This window comes from Malania oleifera, chromosome 9 (assembly GCF_029873635.1).
Source record: "Malania oleifera isolate guangnan ecotype guangnan chromosome 9, ASM2987363v1, whole genome shotgun sequence".
In the NCBI taxonomy this organism is placed as follows: Eukaryota; Viridiplantae; Streptophyta; class Magnoliopsida; order Santalales; family Ximeniaceae; genus Malania; species Malania oleifera.
In genome coordinates this window covers 95062400-95076821 of record NC_080425.1, presented here as the reverse complement: position 1 = coordinate 95076821, position 14422 = coordinate 95062400, and the positions used below count along the sequence as shown (strand labels likewise).

The following is a 14422-nucleotide window of genomic DNA, read 5'->3' as shown; positions in this document are numbered from 1 at the left end:
AATAAATTATTTATTATTTCATGTTTAAGATTTTATAATTTAAAATTTAAATTTATATAGATGGGAATAAAAGTAAGTGAACTTAGAACTTGGAAACTTAAACAATAATATTTTTTTATCATTTATTTTAAAACATCATTTTATTTTTAAAATTATTATAGACTATAAGCATACAAATGGGCTGGGGCCCATAGAGCACCATGTGTCCACGCCCAGCCCAAGCCCACCACCTTCCTCCAGACATCACCAACGGTCGACACACGTGGCAGATAAACTACTCTAACCTCTCCAAACTCTTCCTCGCTCATTATCCCCGCCCCCGTGAGCTCCCATGGCGACTCTAAGCTTCAATCCCTCAAGAATCCGAAACCCCGCGCTCCGATCTCGTAAACCCACCTGCAACTCCACCTCCCCATCAAAACCGACCAAAATATCCTGCCAATTCTCAAGATTTCCGCCGAAACGCCCCCTAAACCACCGAAAATGGCATCGTTTCCGGCCCAAATCGGCGTCGGAAACTCCGGTTTCGGCGCCCAAAGAGGCGAAGATAGGCGACGAAGACGATGACCCGACTGAGGAACTGAGCTACCTCGACCCGGAAGTGGATCCCGCGAGCATTTTGGAGTGGGAAATGGACTTCTGCTCGAGACCCATTTTGGATATCAGAGGGAAGAAGGTTTGGGAGCTGGTTGTTTGCGACGAGTCGCTGTCGCTTCAGTATACCAAGTACTTTCCCAACAATGTCATTAATAGTATCACCTTGAAGGATGCTATGCTGGGGATCTGCAACGAGTTGGGTGTGCCTTTGCCGGATAGAGTTCGCTTCTTCAGGTGAATTTGTTGGTAAAAATTACTTGGGCCTTGTTTGGACTCAGAATGAGAATTAGTGGAATTGGGAATCATAGTAGTTACTTCCATTCCTGTTTTTGGATCATTTAAGCAGGAATTGGAATCATTAGGAAGCATAAGATAACATATTTTGTTTCTTATTATTGTGATAAAAGGATAATATTGTTCTTCTGAGGTATAATTTTTCGTTTCGTCTACTTAGATTGCCATTTTCTCCTCTCTTTGTGGGAATTCCAATGCTAATATATTGCATTGGGATTTCCATAATATTGGCGGGCCCCCAGGAAACTCATTTCCCTTCTAGTTATTCAAACACTCCTTTATTTCCATTCCCTCATTCTTATTTCATACGGATTCATTCTTGAATCTGAAACACGACTTTGGATCATTGGTGGTAGTGTATTGTGAATTGTGTGTTGGATGATTTTCCTCAAACTTTGTCCTAACAAGGATAGTTGAGAATGATTGTTTCTTGAATCCAAACACAACCTTGGATTATTGATATTTGTGTGTTATATATGAATTGTATGTTGGATGTTTTTTCCCCAATTTGTCCTAACAAGTATTGTTGATAATGATTAGTTTGTGTATTGATCTACAGGTCGCAGATGCAGACAATTATGACAAAAGCATGTAATGAGCTCAGTATAAAGGCTATTCCAAGTAAACGGGTGCGTATTATTTGATTATGAGTTGTTCCATTACATTTTTCATTTAACATAAAAAAATTTCCACAATTAGTTTTTTTTCTTTTTTTTTGGGGGGGGGGGGGGGTGGTTGTGGGAGGGAGGTGTTGAGAGAGAGAGAAAGGAAGGGTTACCATCTCTATACTTCAAGGAGAGCGCTGTGAATTGCGTAGGAGATAGAACATGTTGGCTCTTTCACTGGACCTTGGTAATACCAATCAAGCTCTCATTAATACCTCTGATCTAGTCAGTAATCCGATGGCCAAATGCTAATGCATCAGGTAAACTATTACCATTAATAAACAAACAAACTTTTCTTTTGGCAAAACTGGAGGAGTGATTGGTAAAAATAGTGACAGCAGCCATGACAAAAGATAAAGCAAACTGTGTCAAGGGGACACCGTGTTTACCTTATCTGCCTTTGCAGCTCATATTGATGCATGTTAATTGTAAATTTTAGCTGTAGTTTTCCTTTTATAATTACCGAATTAAGTCAAAAATAGTTAAATAGTTTTGACTAAAATTAATTTTCCTCCTTGTATGGGGAAAAGGGATTTAAGCCTCAAATACTTAACGTCTGAGGATTATTCCGAGTTCAGTTGTAACGCCCCAAACCCGCCAGTGGGGCCCGGGGTGTTATGTGTTCCATTCACCTATCTCTGATACCATAAATATCACTCACACAGCATAAAATAATTAAACTATCTCAAATAAAATACCAAAGTTCTATACCATACATCCCAAAAGTGTATCCATTTACTTTATATTACTTAACCAGAACTTTAAACATAACTTTTAAATACTTCATATCTTACAACCACTCATAATTACCAAAAATTAAACCCTGCTCCCGAAACTTTCTAAGTTCGATCACCTGAAGAACCTGAAAAATTAATAATTTGCTAGGATGAGACACTTCTCAGTAAGGAAGAAATAAATAGTGTGTGGCAGATGAGTTTTAGTAAATATGAAATATAGTCGTTAGTTAATCAATACCAACTAAGGAGACACATGCAGACTACATTCACACATGCATAAACATTTTATAAGCGAAAGTTTCCGAGGATTGGGGAGATTACACGCACATACATGTAACACCCCTTTGTTTTGATACCGTTTGTAACTTTTTCCCCATTTTAATTGGGTAAGACTATAACTGATACTTATCAGGGCACTCACCTTACTCAATAAGCCCTCAGGCGGAGAGTTTTACTTCGCCCTAATCATTTATGCAATTAAGTTCACATACCTATACTCACACGCACTCACATCAATCATGCCACAAAATCTACATACACATACACCACAGTAATCCACACAGGATACAATACACTTCATTCACATCCACACAGGATATAGTACATTTCATTCACAGCCACACAGGGTACCACACCAGTACTTCCCAAACCAACATCCCCTGTTATAGTAAATTGGTAAAACGAACTCCTCATCCCATAGCCAACGTTTTACCCCCTTTATATAAATGACCATATAACGACCTCCTCATATCACTGCCAACGCTATATCGCAATTTACATGAACAACAATACAACACCATGACATATCAGTTAAATGTACCATAGTAATCACAATCAGTTTATTATTATTATGAAGAGTTATTCTCATGTCACACGTTTTGAGTGTCAACCATACTATTATAATCAAAAACCATCATTTTTAAATGCCTAAACCGTCCAGAAAATCATACTATATATATATACTCGAAATTAACCGGTTCAAACTTAATAAAAATTGGTATAATTTATTCCCCTTACTTGATTACCTAAGAAAACGCTCGCAGGGATCCTAAATCAGCGCCTGCGACAGTCGCACAAAAACCTGTATTTCACAAATCCTAACTTAATCAGTTCAACCCTAGAATGCCTAACATCCTAACATTTCCAAGTCCACACAAACCAAATAACTAATAAATCTTAAAAATAACTCCCTTACCCTAATTTTGGAGTGGTGCCCAGGAACCCCAAATCACGATTTCGCTCCGATTAACTTGGAGAGAATCGCCCCTAGAACCTCGTAGTGATGTCTGATCGTCGAATCGGGTTGAAACCGGATCAAAATCGAAGAGAGAAGGAAGAGGGGCCGAAACCCTAGAGAGAGAGAGTGAGGAGAGTGATTTTTTCGTAGAGAAAATGACTTAAAGCCTTTTTATAGGCTGCTAGTCCACGTGTACTCGTTGACGAGTCAAAGAAGAACACTCGTGGACGAGAACAGGGGTTCGTCGACGAGCCTTTTAAATTTAAAATTTCCTAGCCTCGTCAACAAGCATAGGGCACTCGTCGATGAGTCCCTGCTGTGTTGCCCCCCTTCAAATTTTTCTTCCTTCATCTCTTCTTTCTTTTTATTTTCCTTTATTTTTTGGGTTTGGGTCCTTACAATCTTCCCCCCTTGTAGAAATTTCGTCCCCAAAATTTGTTAATCAATCATTTGACATAACTATGGTATCACCCAACTAACCTTATACCAAAATTTCATCATACTTCATTTATACGAATAACTAAGTGATCTCAGAAATAAAATTATTGCTTAATTCAATTCATAAATACGTTACCTGTGCCTCTAGCAATGTTTGCCTCAGTTGGGGTAAGTGTGTATACACCCGCCGGGCCGCCGCGAGGCACCGAGATGTTCCTCTGATTCTGATCAGGAGCCGGTGCGTTGTTCGGCAGTCCCTGACAATATCGGGCTATATGGTCATATATGCCGCACCTATAGCACACAACATCTCTGCCCCGGCATTCTCCACAATGCCTCTTATTACACCGAGCACAGTAGGGGTGTGACGAATCGCCCGACGTCCTCGATCATCCCTATCTGACCTCTGACCCGCAGTATCTCTGTCTCCCCTCCATAAACCCTATCTGACATTTGCATGGGAGTTGGGAGGCATGGGTCTCTTCTTCTGCTCTAACATTTCTGCACCTCTCTGCAGGCTCAACTCGGCTACGGTGGCTTTATCCACCAACTCTGAAAAGTTTTGTACCTGCAGAACTGCTACCTGCTCATGGATCCTTTGTCTCTGGCTCCTTTCTAATCTCCTCACCTTGTGGTATTCATCTGGGACCATGAAGGGAGCGAAACGAGAAAACTCCACGAACCTAGTAGCGTATTGCTGAACAATGAAATGCCCCTGAGTCAGGTTGAAAAATTCCTCCGCCTTTGCATTCCTGGTGGTGGCAAGGAAATACCAGTCGTAGAAGACCTCCTTGAAATGACCCCAGGTCATCACCGTGGGTATTGCCCGCTGCTCTTCTAATAGCTTCACCGCCAGCCACCACCGCTCGGCCTCTCCTATCAGTTTGAAGGTGGTGAAGAGAACCTTCTGCTCCTCGGTGCAACTCAACACTATCAGTATCTTCTCCATTTCTTGCACCCAACTTTCAGCCATGATTAGGTCGATGCCACCCTCAAAAGTAGAGGGTTTCAGACGAGTGAATTGCTCGATCAAACCGCCCTGGTTCACAGGTGGTCAATTCTGTCCTTCAGGGTCCCGCCTAATCTCTTCCCTGACTTGCCGAGCTAAACCTCACAGCAATCTGGAGGTGTCAATCTCATCCCCGCTGGAAGCCCCTAACTCATTCTCCCCTCCAGCATCCGCGTCTTTACCTCTGGGCTCCATCTTGAAGATAGGACAGAGGCGAGTTAAGAATTTCCACATCTTAACTTGACTGGTACGGTTATAAAGCAAAGAAACCAGTTTAACATTTAAATCCTCAATTTTAAACATCAAACACCCAATTATCCTCAATGATCCAATCACAATTCCTAAGTTACCAAAATTCTCTTTCAAAGGTTTATTCCCATAAATCAATTATCCTAACTTTCGTGTTCTAATTCCAAGTTCTAGTCTTCCTGCTTGGAAACATCACTGTCGATGGATTTACCGTGGTTTTCTGAAATCGTCGACTAATTAAGAAAATCTTCAGGCTATGAAACAAAACTCAAATTCCTATCAATATCTTAATCTATCCGCTCCTATCCTCATTCTCGGTCGAACTTATACTCTGGTATTAATCCGCCCTAAAGTCTATAGAACCTTACAACCTAAAGCTCCAATACCACTTGTAACGCCCCAAACCCGCCAGTGGGGCCCGGGGTGTTATGTGTTTCATTCACCTATCTCTGATACCATAAATATCATTCACACAACAGAAAATAATTAAACTATTTCAAATAAAATACCAGAGTTCTATACTATACATCCCAAAAATGTATCCATTCACTTTATATTACATAACTAGAACTTTAAACATAACTTTTAAATACTTCATATCTTACAACCACTCATAATTACCAAAAACTAAACCTTGTCCCTGGAGCTTTCTATGCTCAATCACTTGAAGGACCTGAAAATTTAATAATTCGTTAGGGTGAGACACTTTTCAGTAAGGAAAAAATAAATTATAACAGTGTGTGGCAGATGAGTTTTAGTAAATATGAAATATAGTCGTTAGTTAATCAATACCAACTAAGGAGACACATGCATTAACATTTATAAGCGAAAGTTCCTGAGGATTTGGGAGATTACACACCCATACATGTAACGTTCCTTTGCTCTGGTACCGTTTGTAACTTTTTTTCCTTTTTAATTGGGTAAGGTTACAACTGATACTTATCAGGACACTCACCTTACTCAGTAAGCCCTCAGGCAAAGAGTTCTACTTCGCCCTAACCATTTATGCAATTAAGTTCACATACCTGTATTCACATGCATTCACATCAATCATGCCACAAAATCTACATACACATACACTACAGTACATCCACACAGGATACAATACACTTCATTCACATCCACACAGGATACAGTACATTTCATTCACATCCACACAGGATACCACACCAGTACTTCTCAACCAATATCCCTTATTCATAGTAAATCGATAAAACGAACTCCTCATCCCACTGCCAACGTTTTACCCCCTTTATATAAATGACCATATAACAATCTCCTCATATCACTGTCAACGTTATATGGCGATTTATATCAAGTACGATATAACGACCTCCTCATATCACTGCCAACGCTATATTGCAATTTACATGAACAACAATACAATACCATGACATATCAGTTAAATGTACCATAGCAATCACAACCAGTTTATTATTATTATGAAGAGTTATTCTCATGTCACACGCTTTGAGTGTCAACCATACTATTATAATCAAAAACCATCATTTTCAAATGCCTAAACCGTTCAAAAAATCATATATATATACTATCATATACTCGAAATTAACCGATTCAAACTTAATAAAAACTGGTATAATTTGTTCCCCTTACTTGATTTCCCAAGGAAACGCTCGCAGGGATCCTAAATCAGCGCCTGCGATGGTCGCACGAAACCCTGTATTCCACAAATCCTAACTTAATCAGTTCAACCCCAGAATGCCTAACATCCTAACATTTCCAAGTCCACACAACCAAATAACTAATAAATCTTAAAAACAACTCCCTTACCCTAGTTTTGGAGTGGTGCCCAGGAACTCTAAATCACGATTCCACTCCGATTAACTTGGAGAGAATTGCCCCTAGGACCTCGTAGTGATGTCTGATTGTCGAATTAGGTTGAAATCGGGCCAAAATCGAAGAACAAAGGAAGAGGGGCCGAAACCCTAGAGAGAGAGAGTGAGGAGAGTGATTTTTTCACGGAGAAAATGACTTAAAGCCTTTTTATAGGCTGCTGGTCCACGTGTACTCGTCGACGAGAACAGAGGATTCGTCGACAAGTCAGAGAAGAACACTCGTTGACGAGAACAGGGGTTCATCCACGAGCCTTTTAAATCTGAAATTTCCTAACTCTCGGGATCTCCTCATCGACGAGCATAGGGCACTCGTCGCCGAGTCTGTGCTGTGTTGCCCCTTCAAATTTTTCTTCCTTCATCTCTTCTTTCTTTTTCTTTTCTTTTTATTTTCCTTTATTTTCCGGGTTCGGGTCCTTAAATGAGTTGAGTTGGGTTCAATGAGTTGCATTGTTATTTTCACCTCAACATACTCTGTATCATAAAGTCAATTCCATATTATTTCTTTACCTGCAGGCCTTGTGTTAACCAAAGACCATCATGGATGGTTAACCTGCATCCGACATTTTATTTGGATAAAAAATTTCGCCCCTAGCTAGGACTGCTTTGTCATATATTCATGTTTTTTACATTGCTTTTTCAAATTGCAGTGTCTATCACTACTACTCTGGCTGGAAGAACGCTATGAAACTGTATACATGCGCCATCCTGGTTTTCAAAAGGGATCTAAGCCACTTCCAGTACTAGATAACCCATTCCCAATGGACCCTCCAGAAGATCTTTTTGGGGAAAAGTGGGCATTTGTCCAGTTGCCTTTTTCATGTATGCTGTTAGTAGCTTTCTTTTCCAGTTAGTTGTTATATATGCTGAAATAACATTTTTTTTTTAATTTCTGGAAGCCTATATGCAAAAATCATTGAAATATTGTATATAAAATTGTAGGCCGCATCATTAATTATTCTTTGTAAAATCCACAGCCCGAAAGAAAATTCTCTGCTTGATGGTTCAATTTAGCCATAGTAAATTCACAGATTCTTTTGCCAACATGGTCATCTTTTGGCAGATTCTTGTGCCAACTTTTTAAAGATTCCATACTTCAATTTTTTTATTTCCCCAGCATAAACTAATTTTCCGGTTTTATTACAGCTGTTAAAGAAGAGGTCTCTTTATTAAAGACAAGATTCGCCTTTGGAGCAAGCATGGATTTGGATCTGTTGGGGATTGAAATAGATGACAAGACATTAATTCCAGGACTAGCTGTTGCATCCTCGCGTGCTAAACCATTAGCAGGTATTGATCTGAAGTTTGTTTGACGCCTACAATTTCTTCCATTTGTCTTACTACATACGGTGCCAACGTGTTCTATTTTAAATGATCTGAAGTGAGGTATTGATTTATAAATTATAATTTCATGCATGAGTCATCTGGATGAAAAATGTGAGAGACTAACTGATGCATTTAAAGCATTTTTTACACATGTATTATATATATATATATATATATATAGACACACATATATGCATCTGTGTGTGTATGTGTGTGTGTGTGTATTTAGATTTGTTATTGAATTGAAAGATTAACATATCATTTCTACATCAACCAAATAACTTGAACTTGACTGACATCCAAGATTACCTTGAAAGACTTGATAACACCTCATCTGTAGCTTTTAGGATTGTTGATATAACCACTATGGAGTTTGATAGGCACTTTGTGGAGCAATCCTGGTGAGTAAAAGATGATCTTCTCTATATTGCGTGGCAAAATGTGTGATCTGAACCAAATTTGGACTCTTTGCAGGATGCAAAGTTCCCCCAGTAGGCAAGCATGTAAGGTCCAGATCCCACATTGACCAAAGAAAAGAAATCTTAATGACTTTGAAAAATGTGGTAACGCCTCAAATATAGATTTTGGGGCAGTAGACACAGCCACTCTAGAGTTTGATACTAGGGCGTTGGAGCTGTGATCATGACAAAAATCAAGGTCTAATGTTGCTATCATATTCATTATTGCAGAGTTGCATTGGCAATTTCTGTAATTTATGTTGGCCCCAATGAAGAATAAAATCCAAATAGTAGGCATCTAAAAAGTAACCAGATAAAATTACAAGTAAGAAGACCAACACGGGAATTTTCATGACAAAAATAGCATCAAAACTTAACTATAGTAACAGAGACTTCAGCACAAAATTTTCCCAAGAACCAAGGATTCCAAGTCACCCAAAGCATCCTAACAAACTAATATTCATATGAGAACTCAGAAAACAGTCATATCAAAGAGCCACTTCCAATTACACAAGAAGTCACTTTCAAAAAAGCCATAGATCTTTTCAACAAAATACACACGTCACAAGGAAGAAACCACCTCAACTTCAGGTATGCTCAAATTCGAACTACAAGTCCCTTTTTTCAGCGCCTTAAATAAAATTCCCAATTAGACATGGAACTGTTGATCCCTTATTAGAGAAGGAATATCAAGTTCCTTCAAAAAGATCTGGAAAAAGAGAATTCCCATACAACAACAAATTTGAAAGAAAATCCAGCAGTTAAAGTACTTGCCAGATATAAAACCGGTGATACGGTTGAGTATTTTATGGAGTTTTGGCTGTAGAAGTAGCACACAACAGGTCAAAGCAGTGGAATACTAATGGTAGAGTATTGTGTGATTGTCCTATAACTGCCAAATTTTTGGGAAAACTTTACACGGTGGCTGCAAGGCCTTCCAACTTCAATCATACAAAATATTGTGCAGTTTAGACATAACAGATTGAGCTGTGGACTCAGACAGATGACTGCCAGAACGAGAAGCCAAATTTTGTGGATGTTGGTTAGGATGATTTGATCAAAACTAAGAAGACCAGAAATAGGTCTAGTTGAAATTGCTATGAAAACAAAGGATGGGAAAAAGAGAACAACATGTCAGCCCATCACTAACAGAAATGAAACAAATGACTTGGTATTTATTAAGGCTTGATATACTTTGTTGGCCCATAACCTGCTTAAGCTTTTAGTAAAGTGGTTGCTTAACATGGTAGGATCCATGTTTTCTTGGAGGTTTTGGGTTTTAGTCTTGCTACCCCTATCACTAGTGGGGTGGTTATAAATTCTTATTACCTATAAGGGTAGCCCAGTGCACAAAGCTCCCACATATATGGGGCCTGGGTAAGGGGTGGACCACTTTGGGTCTCTAATACACAGCCTTACCTTGCATTTTTGCAAGAGACTGTTTCCACAGCTCTAATAAAAAACCTCCAGGTCACATAGCGACAAACTCTTGCATCAAAGCTCCCTTTCTCTTATTCCGTGTAATGGGTTTCATTTGTTTATACCTCTACATGCAATCAGGCTACACGTGTTGGGCAGTGTTAAGGCTTGATATACATTCTTGGGCTACAACCCAACAGCAAGATCCTTTGGATGATGTGTTTGCTTAACAGTATCCAACTCCACTCCCAATGTGTATCAGTCTTGAATTAGGAGTTCATTCTTTTAAGCATCTTTATTTAGAAACTAACTGTTGTAAAATTAGAAATGCAGGAGAGGAGGAGAGAGAAGAGAGAAGATGTACAGCTCCAAGTCTGCCCTCTTATATATTAATTATTAAAAAAACACAGGAGAAAAAAATGCCCTTCTCAATCACATAAATTGCTGAAATAGCCTATTCTCTTCCAACACTCGCCCTCACTCTAGGTGTATAAATATGACCTAACCCAAGCTCATTAAAACCATTAGACAAATGAGTTTAAATAAAATATTCGTGGAAACTTCACTTAAGTGATTCATAGATTTTGCTAATTGAGTGCGCACAACCTTTTTCAACATAATATCCTTCACAAAATGGGAGTCAACTCCAATGTGATTTGTCCTATCATGAAACACTGAGTTTCTAACAATATAAATGGCTTCTTAAATATTACAAAGCATTTCTATGACTTTCGTAACTAGGAATCCCATCTCTGACGTAAGAGACTTCAACCACTAAAGCTCACTCGCAACATGAGCCATAGCTTAGTATTCTACATAAGCACCAGTATTAACAGTTTGTTCTTGGTAGACCAGGAACAAGATTACCTCCCATAAGTAAGAAATATCCAATAATAGACCTTAGATCATCAATAGAGCTAGCCCAATCTGCATTGGGTAATCCATGATCTCACAAGTTCGATTGCATTTATATATTAAATCTCTATTAGGAAAGTGATGTTGGAAAGATATGTGTAGATTAATTTGTCTATTCTAGATGTAAAGAAATTACCAAAACAACATATATTTAAGAGAAGAGAATATTAAAATAAAATATTGCAGATTGGCCTGTGAAACACAAGATAACCGCCATCCTAAAGATGGTATTGCCTTTCTACTTGCAGGTGATATCAGCAAATGCAAATGCAAATGCCATCTCCAAGATAAAACCCATATTTGCTCGCAATAGTCTCGTTCTATTGGCGCGTTGGCAGAGAGATGGGGTGAACAGTCCAGATTGATGCCCAAGTATAAATAATATATATCAATAATAGAGAAGAAGAAGAGAGGAGATGATGCTGTGTGTATATTCGCTCATGTGACACATACCTCACGTAGAGACAGACACCCCTTCAATAAAGGAGACATCTCTTGAAGATGCCTATTATGAATAGGTATCTCTTATAGAAAGAGATGACCCTTAAATAATACCAATTAGAATAGATACCTCTAGAGTAAGAATACAACTATTGTGAATAGGTATCTCTAATACATATTAAGAAGTTTTGGAACTTCTAAAATTTCAAACAAGTGAATCCTACAAACAATATCCCAGTTTGAGATATTCTTAAGTTAATTCCCCAACCCCACAGCTAAGGATATGTCAAGTATAGTAATAATCAAATAGATCAACATACCAACCAACTACTCATTGGGAACATATTGGGATCCATAGAACTATCATTAGGATATCTTCAAAGTCCAGCCCGACAATAGACAACTTCTCATTGGGATTCATAGGATTATCAACTGGTTTAGCTCTCAAATATACCAATCTCACTTCGCAAGTCCAAGGTATATATTCTCTGAGATAGATTCAACCCACCCTTTCTTATTACACTATGCAATCTCAATACCAAGAAAGGAATATAGAGTACTCAAGCCCTTGATTTGAAATTTTGCTTGAAACCACGTTGACATCTGCAATCACGCTCCAATACCAAGTTGTAAAGTTAGATATGGAAGAAAGAAGAAGAGAAGAAGAGAAGAGGAGGAGAAGAAAAGAAGAGGAAAAATCAAGATGCTGTTCCTGGAGCATACATACAGCTCTAGGTGTGCCCTCTCATACATTAATAATTAAACAAAAGGCACAAAAGAGAAAAATGGCCCCACTCAAACAACATTATTACTAAAATAGCATGTTCTCTTCTAAAGATAATATTTTCAGAGCCTCATTAAGATGTGTGTGTGTGTGTGTGTGTGTGTGTGTGTGTGTGTGTGTGTGAGAGAGAGAGAGAGAGTGAGAGATAGAATCATTTTTGCAGTTTGGAACTAAATTTTATTGCAAACAAAATTTTATACCTTTAGCTTGTAAAGGCAAGCGGGGCAAGGTAATCTCATACATGCAAAGATGATTGTGAGTAATTGAAGTTTAGTTTCAAGTCTCGAATTTTTATTTTTTATTTCCTGACACTTCACGTCTTTTCTATTTCTCTTATTTTTATATTTTCTGTGACATGTCTCTTTTTTCTCTTTGAAAAGTCACTATGGAATGTTGGTTTCAGTTGTGAAGGGTTTAGGGTTTTGGTACTTTAGAGTTTTATCCTATGCATAGTTGCATATATATTTAAAAGATCAAAATATAATCATTATTATGTGATCCTGCAGCTTGGATGAATGGATTAGAACTGTGTTCCATTGAAGCTGATGTATCCCGGGCACGCTTGCTTCTGTGCGTTGGAATTTCTACACGGTACGTTTATGCCACCTATAAGAAAAATCTGGCAACTACAAGTGAAGCTGAAGCTTGGGAAGGTGCAAAGAAGGCTTGTGGAGGCTTACATTTCCTTGCCATACAAGAGGACTTGGACTCAGATGACTGTGTTGGATTTTGGCTGTTGCTAGACTTGCCACCTCCACCTGTATAAACAAATAATGGATAACAAAATATATTAGTTGTTCTTAACATTTCCTTCTTAATTATATTTATACAGGGCTGTTGGTATGAGTCCAAATTCCCACCTATTAGTTCCCTTGGTGAGTGGACTTAAATGGGTTCACACTTTACAGTGTGCCTAGAAAGAAAGGGGTATACAGTATTCTAGTGAAATGATACAGATTGTGGTCAAAAATATAAATACATACTGAAATTCATTTTAATGGAGTTGATCTTGTTTTAGAAAAAAAAAAAAAAAATCTTAAATCTGGTGAACAATGAGAAAGATAGGATGCAATGTGAAAGGTCATTGCATGGCACCTAGTTATATAGGCATTTGATGCTAAATATAGACCTGAAAAACTGCTGTGTTAGTAGCTGATTAATAAAATAAAAAGCATAGCCAACGCAAAACAAAAATATTTGCTTAGTGCTGATAAATCAGGTTTATCAGTTCAAATGGAATTGATCTCTTTCCAATTTCCTGAAAATTGTAACAGTAACACCCTATGGATTTTAGAGAAAATCAACTGTTTATTCTCAATAATTTAATTCATATTTGACAAGCTATTTATTTTTGGTGGGCTTGAGGCAATTTTAATCATCTCTGAAAATGATAGACTGGTGTAATCTCTTGATACAAAAAGAAACATGCCCGCATTTCTACCCATTGGGCATGTTCTAGGAAGAGTTTGAAACTTCTATATTAAACACTTTTTAAGTTTTTGTTTTGAAAGAGATCTCTCGATATGGAAAGAGGCATGTCTGCGTTTCGACCCATGGGCATGCTCTAAGAAGAGTTTGAAATTTCTTATATTGAAGACTTTGAGTTTTAGTTTTCAAGGAAAATAAAACAGGATGTGGAATGAGTAGTAGGTTATCCTTCTGCTCAAAGCTAATGGCCCTCACAATTGAATAAAGAAGAATGACAACGGTACATGTGAGACAAGCTCAATAGCTGCCCAAAAACATAAAGGCAACAGAGGAATAAATTTCCACGCAATTGTTCAATGTGATTTATATGGCAAGCTTCAACTTGGATGGAACAACTGCCACAGAGGCCACCCAAAATACTGAAAATAGAGTTGTGGACTAGAGAACGTGTACAAGAGACTTTGAAAGTAATACCAACTGAAAAATATATATATTTGTGTTCTTTAAACCATGTTTAGTAAAATGAAATGAGAAAGAGAAAGGGAAGGAAAGTCATATATGTATGTGTGTCT

At 38.1% G+C, this 14422-nt stretch overlaps 1 protein-coding gene across 1 annotated transcript; it reads left to right on the top strand.

The window, feature by feature from the left end:
* Positions 1-178: 178 nt before the first annotated feature.
* On the top strand, positions 179-13283 carry LOC131165018 (protein TAB2 homolog, chloroplastic). The gene is made up of 5 exons (XM_058122629.1): positions 179-831; positions 1451-1520; positions 7730-7901; positions 8226-8369; positions 12929-13283. Exons 1-5 carry the CDS (start codon positions 332-334, stop codon positions 13186-13188), a joined length of 1146 nt encoding a protein of 381 aa, XP_057978612.1. The 5' UTR covers positions 179-331; the 3' UTR covers positions 13189-13283.
* The last annotated feature ends 1139 nt before the right edge of the window (positions 13284-14422 follow it).

What these genes read in the sequence shown, in the direction of transcription:
- LOC131165018 (XM_058122629.1), top strand. Translation starts at nt 332, where the DNA reads ATGGCGACTCTAAGCTTCAATCCCTCAAGAATCCGAAACCCCGCGCTC. An exon ending in GATAGAGTTCGCTTCTTCAG is followed by an intron (nt 832 to 1,450) that starts GTGAATTTGTTG and finishes ATTGATCTACAG; the next exon opens with GTCGCAGATGCAGACAATTA. An exon ending in TGTCCAGTTGCCTTTTTCAT is followed by an intron (nt 7,902 to 8,225) that starts GTATGCTGTTAG and finishes GTTTTATTACAG; the next exon opens with CTGTTAAAGAAGAGGTCTCT.